Below are 12,902 nucleotides of genomic sequence, written 5' to 3' on the forward strand. Positions count from 1 at the left end.
AAATGGAAAAAAAAAATAGTAGGCTTTATAAAATAAGAATATTCTAAATGGAAAAAAATAGTAGGCTTTATAAAATAAGAATATTATAAATGGAAAAAAAATAGTAGCCTTTATAAAATAAGAATATTCTAAATGGAAAAAAAAATAGTAGCCTTTATAAAATAAGAATATTATAAATGGAAAAAAAATAGTAGCCTTTATAAAATAAGAATATTCTAAATTGAAAACAAAATAGTAGGCTTTATAAAATAACAATATTTTAAATGGAAAAAAAATAGTAGGCTTCATAAAATAACAATATTTTAAATGGAAAAAAAATAGTAGGCTTCATAAAATATGAATATTCTAAATGGAACAAAAAAAAAAAAAATAGTGACTTTGTCAGCTGCTGGAAGATGAACTAACCACACTGAGCACTGTCAGGGAGTGTCTTATGCTAATTCATTCGTGCTCTATAAAAGGTCACTGAGTAGTGCTGATGATGATGTGTTGCTCTTGTCCTCAGCACACACTGAGAATGGTCTGGCCGGGGCCAGCAATGTATTTTGCCTTGTACCCCCCAGGCTGAACAGTGTTTTGTCTTCTCCGCAGGAAGAAGAGAAGAAGAAAGCCAAGGAAGAGCAGGAGAAGCGGGACTATGAGGAGTACCTGAAGCTGAAGGAGAGTTTTGTGGTGGAGGAGGAAGGTGTAGAGGAGACCATGGATGAGGAACAGGTAATCCAACCTTTTATGATGTCAATTGTACTTTTAATGATGTTCAGTTATGTTGTTCCATACTTTTAATTATTCGTTTTATACTATGACTCTGTTTAAAGGATTTTTCTAATTTACTTTTGGATCTTCGCAAGCCCTTCAATATCTCAATAATAGAAAAGTTCACTTTTCTGAAGGAATAAGGCTGGATACACACTATACAACTTTTGTTGTTAGATTTACCTTCAACTACGTAGTGCAAGGGCGTGCCTGATTGCATACAAATTGAGTGTTTAGCTTTGACCTCCTATTATATGGTTTTGGTAAATCTAAAGGAAAAACAATCTAAAGACAATTGTATCGTATGTATCCAGCTTAAGCTTTTCATGTTATTAGAATTAATTAGAATTAGAAATTTTCCATTGTAAAATACGAACACATGAGACTTTGGAGGTGCCAATAAATAATAAAAATGTATTTATTTATTTTAAATAAAAAAATATATATATTTATTTAAAATAAAATTTTAAAAAAGTGTCAAATTCTATTCAAAATTAAAAAAAAACTACTTAAAACAAAAAAAGGTGCCAACAAATAAAAAAATGAATAAATATTTGAAAACTTCCTCTTGGAAAAGTGTTTTGCAGATTAAAAAGGCATGGAAATTAGCTAAAATACATTGTTTAATGGCACCTTATAAATCCCACGTGTTTGTATTTATTTTTATTTTTTTACTATTTGTATGTTGGGGATGTGGTTCCGGTGATATCCTATTGCTCCTAGATATTTTTCCGTCTTGTCAGGTGGCTTCATCAGAATTCTTTTTTTTTTTTTTTTTATAGAGAATTCTGATATCTGTGATAAAAGTTCATGAAATTTAGCAAGAAAAGCTCTCCAATTACCACAATGTTATATCTCGTTCAGCAACACTAAATCATTTTTTTTTTTTGAGGGGGAGACTTTTGCAGTCTAAGGGCTCTTTTTAATGGGTGGGCAATTAAACAGGCGATTGGGCTAAGGTTATACTGCCCTTTGACCGCCTAGCTGTACTTTATCATTGTAGCTGGACGGGGCCGTACACCTGCCACGATCGTGACAATTTGAACCCAGCTTGCAGAGTTTGGCAGGCGGCATTACCTATATAGCTGGCCAAAATCCCCTGTGATAATAAAAAAAATATTAAAAAAATGCAGACCTTGTCTCCTGAACGCCTGCCAGCCGCTGCTCTACCATATATATTGCTATTTTAGAGGGTGGTGGACACCACCGCCCATTTAAAGACCCCGAAAAAGTTAAATTAGGTGTTTGGGGTGTAGTATTTTTCATAAAAAATCCCCTGTGATAGTAATAAAAAAATGCAGACCTTGTTTCCTGAACGCCTGCCAGCCGCTGCTCTACCGTATATTGCTATTTTAGAGGATGGTAGACACTACCGCCAATTTAAAAGACCCCGAAAATGTTAAATTAGGTGTTTGGGGTGTAGTATTTTTCAGAAAAAATCCCCTGTGTTAGTAAAAAAAAAATTAAAAAAATGCAGACCTTGTCTCCTGATCGCCTGCCAGCTGCTGCTCTACCGTATATTGCTATTTTAGAGAGTGGTGGACACCACCGCCCATTTAAAAGACCCCGAAAAAGTTAAATTAGGCAGATTACTCTAATCTCTTGCTCCTACTTTCCCTTTTAATTGTATATTCCTGCTTCTGCAAATATATTTTCTCATATTTTACATTTCCTACCTTACTAAGGACACAGTCAGTATTTTTTATGCCCCTTATGCTTTGAATGACCCAAAGAATATGGCTGCCATTTCTCGGTAAGCACGTGCGCAGGGCATGGCTTTCATTCCATATGGCCAACTTTTCCGCTCATTGCAGTGGAGCGCTGGCACCAAAACACGGTACCAGCCCTGGGCAGGCAGGGAGGTGAATTCCACTGCTTAATATTCCAATATCAATCATTAGAATACTTGCTTTAATTTGAATATAGCAGTGCCATGCTGAGACACAGCAGTGGACGAATTCAAGGGTGCACATACCAATACAGATTAAAATGTCATAGAATGTTTCCTAGTATATCATACTGCTTCATTTGCTTGACAGCAAATACATTACAAAGTGGTAGTCATAGCACATTTATGATGAAAACATAGCGCTCTGTGCTGGGATTTTCAACTATAGACTAGATCAGGCATGTCCAACCTGCGGCCCGGGGGCCGCATGCGGCCCACTGCCCCTGACAATTTAATTTTTTTTTGCTGGGGAGGAAGGAAGTCGAGTTGGGGGCACGGCCACAGCGGCTTCCAACTAACTGTAGGCAGAGGGGATCATCCACTAGTTGTGTTAAATTAGTGCTGGGGGGGGGGGCACAGAAGCGCAGGGAGGGCGTGGCGGCGTTTTATTACTTATACTGTATACCTTAACTATAGTATATATTTTATATGCGGCCTGAGAAAATTTCTCTACACTCAATGTGGCCCAGAGAAGCCAAAAGGTTGGACACCTATGGACTAGATGCAACCTGTTTATGATGATCAACCAAATAATTTTTTGTTTTGTTACTCAATCTCATTTTTCTCTAATTTCATGGAGGCCTGAAATTAATTTTTTTTTAATGAGGAAATGTGTTCATACACAGCTTTCCAAACCGCTCATAACAGCCCGAACTGGGTTAAACTTATCAAAATTGGGGAGTACAAAACAAACTACAATTAAATAAAATACAATAAAATTTAAATAAAAATAAAAACAAAGAGAGGACCTTAGGAACACTAACCATTTCTCTCTTGGCTCAAAAGCAAATCTAATGTTGTGCAAATAGGATTGTTGACTCATGTCTTTTGATTGATGATGTATATTACTAACAAACTCATGATTCCGTTCACAGAAATAGTTTGTAATTGTTATGTTAGTTCTCTTGGACTTAGTCTAGTTAAGAAATCTCCATGTCTTTCAGCGGGATATGACCCCCCGAGCTTACATTGCCAGCACTGTATTACTAACTGGCATATCTCAGGATGGACACAATGTTGAGCTTTCTATACCACCTACCATCACATATGACATATACACTGTCCTGTGGCAGCGGGACATACTGGGCTTTATCCTACTCTATTCCGAAAAGGACCTTTCGAACCCCCACACAGTGGTTATAGACCTATAGTGGTCACTGCTCAACATATACGCAACGCCTAGACACTGTACCTCACCAACTATATCCACTATGTCGAACGGAACACGTCAGGGATGCCCATTATCTCCCCTCATTGGGAATTGACATAGCAGGTAAACAATACAAATTGGCGGCCTACGCTGATGATATTCTATTGTTTCTTACTGATCCCGTCACCACGATTCCCAACCTATTGAAAGATTTTTCCTTATTCAACACCCTTTCCAAACCGAAAATCAATTTTTTTAAATCCCGAGCACTAAACATCTCTCTACCTTAATCCACTTTATCACAATGCCAAACTAACTTTGGCTTTGGGTGGGACCTACATGCATCACCTATCTCGGGATTCAACTCTCAGTCAAGTTAAATGAGCTATATTCGAAAAACTTTCTCCCAATCTTTAAAGTCATCCAACAAGATATACAGAAATGGTCTGCCAGATCCTTCTCTTGGTTTGGAAGAGCTGTCATCATAAACATGAATGTCTTCCCAAGAATTATTTACCTCCTACAAGCTCTACCAATTACATTTCCTTCAGCGTTCTTTTACTCCTGCAAACAGATTTGCACAAACTTCATCTGGCTCTCCAAACACCCTCGACTAAGCTGGGAGAAGCTTATAAACTCCTAAGCAGAAAGGGGGAATTGGACTCCTGGACATTCATAAATATTACTGGTCACTTGGCCAGAATAGTAGACTGGCATGTCCAAATTCGCTCCAAGGATTGGGTTAGGCTCAAAAAATCGTTTTCCCAAATCCCAATTCGTCACTTACCTTGGATTAAGCCCAACCTGATCCCAAAAGAGAGCGCCAATCACCCACTAATAGCTCCTACTCAACAAATTTTTAGGGTAGCTTGCAGAAAATTAAACCTCACTTTCTCGCCCGGTCCTCTGACTCTAATAGCTCGCAACTCAGAGTTTCCCCCAGGTCTCACGGTACGATCCCCTCAAGCCTATAACCCTGAGATATCTATTCAGGCAGAAAGCTTCTTTGAAAAAGGAAAAATCTTTCAGTATAATGCCATGCCCTCACGATTCCCTGGCCATACCATTTCTTTCTACAACTTTTTACAAGTCAGAAATTTTTTTAACAGCTCCAAACTGCTGTCTACATGGTACAGGGACCACTCCCCCTTTGAAGCATTATGTTCTAGATCGGAACCCCAAAGACATTTGATCTCTGACCTCTACCTACTCATGTTCTCCAACTATGACTCCAAAGCAAATAAAATTAGCCAACATAGGGAAAAGGATCTGTCTCTAGACGTATCAGTGGAGGATTGGGAACACATATACACCCACATACATAAAGGATCGACAAATATCTCCACACAAGAAAACGGATTTAAAGTATATTCCGAATGGTATAGAACCCCAGATAAACTAAACAAATTTCACTCTAGTATCTCACCTCTTTGTTGGAGATGTAAAACAGCATGCGGCACTCTGCTCCCCATCTGGTGGGACTTTCCCCTTTTACAACCTTTCTGGAAAGAAGTACACTGCCTCACCGTACACATAACGACATACAGACCTGACTATACCCCAGCTCAATATCTCCTTCACCACACTTCCCCTACCCCAGTCCTTCACTTAATCAACGCAGCCAAAATGTGTATTCCTTCTCGCTGGAAAGAGATCTCCTCCCTAAGATCCCTAACATGTTTAATCGTATAAAAAGTACTGCCGAAATAGAGGATCTCATTCCCCAGGATAGAGAGACCCCTGTAAAATTCTGCAAAACTTGGGCTTGTTAGCTCAATTTTGCCAATTCTGCAGAATTCAACAGATTCATGAATTTGCAATAGAGCCTGACCTGTGGGTATAACGACATCTATAGGATCAGGGATTACAACCTTTGCTGGAACAGTAATGTAGGATACACCTTAGCCCCACACTCCTGATTTAACGCCTTCTTTGCCCTTACCCCTTGATCAAGACTCTGCATATCCATAGCTACCCTCTTTTAACCCCCATATAATCCCCTCTTCTTTGAGGACTCAACAACCATACCCATCAAGATCACACACCTGCTCACTAAGTTGTACCTGACCTTTCCACCCCCTTCCCCCCAGTTCCTAATCCCTTCCCTCCCCACAAAGAGGACTAGTTCCTCCCCTTCGAGTTTCATATGCACATTGGACAGAATGAACAAGTTAGATTGGTCCATTACAAATACCTAAATTAGAAGCCCACCTCAGCTATAAAATCTGTTCTGAGTTATTTAATGGCTTGATGACTCTACTAGCAAATAAACTCTTTAGCTCAAAATGTTAATATTTGCTATTATAATACTTAAATTGTAAAAACAGGAAAGCCTTTGGGGCATATATGAGATAGATGGTTAAGAGGAAGAGGAATAGCTGTGCCCTCACCCGGACACAGTTTGTACCCTTCAGGGGTGTCCGGATGCTTTGGACGCTCAGCCTTCACGCTCTTCAGTCTACTATAGAAAATCCCATCTGCTTGGCTTTGAATGATTGGTCTTACTTGTTCTTCAATAATCGCTTTGAATATGCTTATATAAACATCCATGTCTTTTCACTTTGTCTTTCCAATATGGAAAGTGTCTTATGTGATTATTTGTTAACTTTTCTTTTTCTTTCTGAAAAACCTCAATAAAAACATTGTTAAAAAAATAAATAATAAACTCAGCATTTGAGTTACCAACCTGAAACGATTATGCAGCAAGTGAAGATTTGAGTTCCTGATCTGCATACTGAATATGGCTCAGGGACTTAAAAAGTAAAAAAGAAACATTCATGGGTCAATGGGGTTGATATACTAAAGGCAAAAAGGCTGTACTTTTTAGAAGGAAATTATAGTTTGCAAGGGAATATGCCCCTGAACTTAGTGAATGAGATGAAGCTCTGCTGACCTCTATCATCCAGTCATGCGCAAAAAAAATGCTGGTATTTTATTTTCCCTGCAAGTGATTGGGTAAGTAAAACTTTACCACATTTACTAAACTCTCAAATCCTCCTGCAAAGAGCATCTTCCCTTGTAAAGTGAACAGCCTGTTTGCATTTAGTGAACCAACTCCCTTGTGTTCCTTTATTAGACAAGAAAGTTTGCAAGGGAATTTGCCCCAGAGCTTAGTGAATGAGCTAAAGCTCTGCTGACATCCATCATCCAATCATGTGCAAGAAAAATGCTCGTTTTATTTTCCCTGCAAGTAATTGAGTTTTTTTTTTTTGTAAAGTAAAGCTTTACCACATTCACTAAACTCGAGGGCAAATTACCTTGCAAAGAGCATCTATCTAAGAGCTAACTATCAAAAAGAGAATTGATGAATGAAGTTCCTGCGTGATGAAGAGCACTAAAGACCATTGCAGGTTTTGCTGGAGAGTGTCTTAGTGGTTAGCTCATCTGCCTTGCTGCACAAGGGCCCCCAATTCAAATCCCGACCAAGACACTGTTTGCATTGAGTTTGCATGTTCTCCCTGTGCTTGTGTGGATGTCCTCCAGGTACTTTAGTTAATATGAATAAAGTGTTACGTGAACCTAAAATAAAATAAATAAAAAATCACGATCTCGATTAAGCCCCTCTCACCATCTTAACCCAGCATTTCCATGATTCAGTGCAGAGCGGGTGTCTGTTAAAAGAGCTGTCAAAAAAATATAAAAAAAATAGCAGCCGGGAAATGTTTATCAACATTGATCAGTGCTGAGAGATAAAAATGAAACATTATATCATTTGGTTCTTTTAGATCAAAGGAATGAACTTCGGTCTGTAAATGACCTCAGTTTAACTACCTAAAGACTAAGCCTTTTTCTGACACTTGTTGCTTACAAGTTAACATCAGTATTTTTTGCTATAAAATTACTTAGAACCCCCAAACATTATATATATTTTTTTAGCAGAGACCCTAGAGAAGTAAATACACTCGGCTGAATTTAAAATAAAAACTAAACCGTAAAGTTAGCCCAATGTTTTTGTATAATGTTAAAGATGATGTTACGCCAAAAATCATAAGAGAATCATGATCTTTATTCTAAGCAAAAAAATGGTGATTCTCGTTTTATTCAGAATCATGCAGCTCTACAAGAGGGTCATGCTTGTTAGAGCTTAGAATCTAAAAGAGAGGGTCAAGTGATGCAAAAGGTAATAATAGTGGGGGATGAGCTGATGGAGAAAGTAAAAGTTCTGTTAGGTAGAGGTAGGATAGGCTTCTCTACAGAGATAGGAATACATAATAAAAAATCAAATGATCAAACATATCAATTTACACAACAGTGCTCCATATAGGGCATTGCTTCAGTCAACAAAGGCAAACAATATAAATCATAATGACACATAGATTATGAGAATATTTATAAAAATGTATATGTAAACAACTATATACAGTATATCAAAAAAATCCCAAAGATGACAACCAGCTAAGACCGGAAACAAAAAAAATAGAAATGAAACAAAAAGCAAAAAAAACCTACCCATACTAATGGGATCAATTAAAATCAACACTTTATTGGTATACACCTAAGTGAACAAAAAACACAATGTAAAAATAGAAAATGAAAAAAGGGAAAGGAAAGAGAGAAGTATATTGGATCTTCAAATTGGACACTTGAATTCCAAAGGGTCTCAACCATGAATGGGATTGTACCCATTATTATGAATAAAATAAACCTGCAATTCTCCTTTTCCCTTACTCCCTTCTTGGTCCCTTTGTAATATTATTTGAATCTTTGTGTCATTCCTGTTCCTTCCGTGTTTCTATGATCTATACTCAGACAAAAAGAGAAGTAAAAAAAATATGGCGCTGACTTGATGGACCGCTTGTTTATTTTGCTGCCTTCCCTCTTCTGATTCTTCTAAGTTAATATGAGTATTTGAAGGGCTGGAATTTTTTGTTTGTGTTGAATTTAAATTGAAAGTGAAAATGTGCTCCAGTTGTATACTTACTTGTCTGAATATTATAGTCCTGTATATGGAGATGTATAGCACAGCCTTTTTCAACAAGGGTGCCTTGAGGTTTTAATTTAGGGATGCGTTGGCAAATTGCCCAAAAATTGTATACAAGCTGCCATGTGGATGAAGGCTGCCTTTTTAATGACACTAAGTGGCAGGTTTTCATTATGCACCATTACAACCTTCTAGCTGCTGGCTTCTTAACAACCAATGGCATCATGAGTTGATAAGGAGGATGTCAGTCGCCTGCATAGCATTCTTGGTTGACCCTACCTTGCCCCTCTCTATCAGCGATGGTGTCACATTAGCTGAGTAATGGAGAAAAATTAAAGGATAAGAAAAACATTGCAATACTAGTCAGAACCAGTTTGCAAAAGTGGATTTGCTTTGGAAGAATAAAGCACCTCTAGCATTGGGTGTCCTACTTGGACTGTTGGATGTTGCTGCATTATGTAAAACAATTAGAATAGCTTTTACATTTTAGAAGGGTGCCTCGAGACTGTTCATAATTTTCAAAGGGTGCCCCAAGCATGTCCATAATTTTTAAAGCCTGCCTTGACTGAAAAAAGGTTGAGAAACATTGGTATAGCAGATGTCATTGCATGACCTTTGATGATGATCTTTCGAGAGCTTTAGTGTGAAGTGATGGTATTATGATATTTGGAAAATGTCTCTCATCTTCAAAGAGCAACAAATTGGTGTGAGATTTATTTAAACAAACACCAAGATCCTCAACGTCAACTTCCAAAGAGATAGGAATAAAACTAGTTAGGAGCTTAGTTTATGTTTGCTGCATCAAAGTATGACTTAGTGATGAGCCGTTCTTAATTTAGGCAATTTGCAAATGTTTATGTACTTAAAAGTGCCTATGTAGATTTAGTCAATTTACTGAGAATTACACAATGAAAAAACAAAGCCACCCAACAAAAAATGAAAATGAAAGAATAATTATGCTACATTGTTCAACCCCTAATTCCAAAAAAGTTTGGATGCTGTGTAAAATCTACATAAAAACATAAGACAATGATCTGCCAATCTCAAAAACCCATTCTTTATTCACAATAGAAAATAGAAAAGATATCAAATGTTTAAACTGAGAAAAAAGTACCATTTTAAGAAAAAAAATAGGGTAATATTTATGGCAGCAACACGTCTCAAAAAAGTTAGGACAGGGCAGCAAAAAGCTGGCAAAGTACAACCCCAATTCTAAAAAAGTTGGGACAGGCCCATGTTTACCACAGGGTAGCATCCACTCTTCTTTTAACAACTGTTAACACATTGTAAATGTCTGGGAACCGAGGTGACCAATGTCGGGGTGCCAGGAAACCAGACCACACCAAGATGCAAGTAAAATAAAGCAGTTTATTAGAGCAACAACAATAAACGCACAGCAAGAGCGAGGAGCGAAATCAGGAACAGCCGGGATCGAGTCTAGAAGCGGGTAGTCATCCAAGTCGGGATCGAGTCCAGAGGTGAGTAGTCTATCGATGCCGGGTCGTCTGCCGATGTGGGATCGAAAGCCAGGAAAGTCATCAGCCAAGCCAGGTCATGCACGGAGGAACACGGAGAACAGAAGACTGCTACCAGTGATGCACCTTGGAGCACAAACACAAGGGCAAGGACTGAAAAGAAACAGGTGATATATATATAGTCAGGTGTGCAACAACATCACTAAGCAATGCCCAGGCAGCAGGCAAGTGATAATGCAAACAGAGCCAGGGCAGGAGCATGAACATCAGTGGAGGGAACCCAGGAGCGCTCCTCTGGACCATAACCCTTCCAGTGCACCAGGTATTGAACCTGACCTCGAAACAGACGAGAATCCAAGATGCTGCTAACCTCATACTCCTCATGATTGCCCACAGGAATTGGACGAGGGCGAGGAAGTGAAGAAGTATAGCGATTGCAAACCAGTGGCTTCAAAAGTGGCATGTGAAAAACATTGGAGATACACATGCCAGGAGGAAGATCTAGGGCATAGGCCACCGGGTTCATCGAAGGATGTGAAAAGGCCCAACAAAATGGGTTGCTAGTTTAGGAGTGGGCACCCTGAGGTTGAGATTACAGATCGACCACGACACCCTCTCCCCGACCTGGTATAAAGGAGCAGATAAATGTCTCCGGTCTGCCTGGAGCTTCTAACGCTGTGCAGAGACCCGCAAAGACTCTTGAATCTGCACCCAAGAAAAACGGAGGGCAAAAAGATGATCCTCCACATGCCAGGATGTCGTGTGGCGAGAACGACTCGGGCAACACAACCGGTTAGAACGCATAATTGGCCATTAATGGAGACATTCGGGAAGACGAGTTGATGGCAGAGTTCCAGACAAACTCTACCCAGGGTAGCAGATCAACCCAATTGTCCTGATGGTCATAGATATAGCAGCGGAGAAATTGCTCCAGAGCCTGGTTGGAATGCTGAGCGGCACCATTGAACTGTGGATGGTAGGCTGAGGAGTCGAATACCCAACTGGGAACAAAAGGCGCACCAGAACCTGGAGACAAACTGGTTCCCACGGTCCGAAACAATCTCCTTAGACAACCCGTGTAAGCAGAAAACTTCCCCGGCAAACACCACGGCAAGCTCCTTAACGTTAGTCAGCTGCTTAAACGGAACACAGTGGCACATTTTGGAGAACAGGTCGACAACCATGAGGATAACCATGTAACCTCGAGATGCTCCACAATAAAATCCATGGCCAGGTGAGACTAGGGACGCTCCCCATTGGGAATGGGATGCAGTAGGCCCAAGGGAATGTGCCACGGTGATTTGTTCTAGGCACAGATCAAACAAGCAGCCACATACGCAGCAACATCAGTGCAGAGAGATTGCCATCAGAACTGATGGGAAATAGCCCAAGACATCTGGTTCTTACCAGGACGACCAGCAGTCTTGGAATTGTGGTACGTGTGCAACAGTCTGATGCGCAACCCCTCAGGTACAAAACATTTGCCAGCAGGTCTCTCTGTGGGAGCATCAGGTTGGGCAGCCAAGATCTGTTCTCCAAGAGGAGAGGTAAAGTTGGTGCGGATGGCAGCCAGGATATGATCCAAAAGGTATGACCGGTGTCGGCACGGAGTCCTCCTTGGACATCTCAGAATACTGGCGATACAAGGCACCAGCTTTAACATTCTTGGAGCCGGGCAAATAGGCTCATATAGACCACATAGTTAAAAGAAGACAAGAATAAGGCCCATCTGGCCTGAGGGGGTGTGAGCCTCGTGGCCTCCCAAGAGGTACGTCAGATTCCTATGATCGGTGAGAATGAGAATTGGAACCACAGAACCTTCAACCAATGGCCAAGAGCTCTCTGTCTCCAATCTCGTAATTGCATTCAGCTAGTGACAGCTTTTTGGAGTAGAACCCACAAGAAAGTAAGAGTCCATCAGGTGTCCGACTCTGAGACAGAAGGTGCGCTTACTCCCGTCTTAGACGCATCCACCTCTAGAACAAAGGGCAAACCAGGATTGGAAAGAGACAAAATGGGAGCCGAAGCGAAAGCAGACTTGAGGGCATCGAAAGTTTGAATGGCAGCAGGCGTCCAATTGTGGGGATCGCTGCCCTTGGTCAGATCTGAGATAGGTTTGGCCAAAGAGGAAAATCCGATAGTTGGCAAACCCAAGGAAACGCTGAATGTAACGGAGACCACTAGGGCAGGGCCATTGTAGAACAGCCGAAACTCTGAGGGTCCATGGAGAACCCTTCAGTAGAAATTATGTATCCCAAGAAGGCAACCTGAGACAGGTGGAATTCACATTTCTCAAGCTTACAGAAAAGCCCATTCTCATTTACCTGTTGCAGCACCAGTCTGACATCCAGGTAGTGTGATTCAATAGAGCTTGAGTAAATCAAGATGTCGTCCAAATAGACTATCACACATTGCTGTAACATATCACGAAAGATGACATTGATGATCTCCTGGAAGACAGCAGGCGCATTGCACAAGCCAAAGGGCATCACTAGATATTCGTAATGACCAGTTCTGGTATTAAACGCGGTCTTCCACTCATCGCCCTCCTTGATCCTTACGAGGTTATACGCGGCCTATGGGTCAAGCTTAGTAAAGACCGTTACTCCCTTGAGGCGGTCAAACAATTCCGTAATTAACGGAATCAGGTATGCA

General features: G+C 40.2%; 1 protein-coding gene across 1 annotated transcript in view; it reads left to right on the forward strand.

Annotated features, from left to right (window-relative positions):
* DDRGK1 (DDRGK domain containing 1) overlaps positions 1 to 12,902 on the forward strand; it is a 141,954-nt gene that overhangs the window by 96,253 nt on the left and 32,799 nt on the right. The window contains exon 5 of the mRNA XM_082263477.1: positions 592 to 714. Within this exon, the coding sequence (XP_082119603.1) occupies positions 592 to 714 (123 nt within the window). The remainder of the gene's footprint in view (positions 1 to 591; positions 715 to 12,902) is intronic.

Source organism: Pelophylax lessonae (genome assembly GCF_965119305.1).
Source record: "Pelophylax lessonae genome assembly, chromosome: 1".
Taxonomy (NCBI): Eukaryota; Metazoa; Chordata; class Amphibia; order Anura; family Ranidae; genus Pelophylax; species Pelophylax lessonae.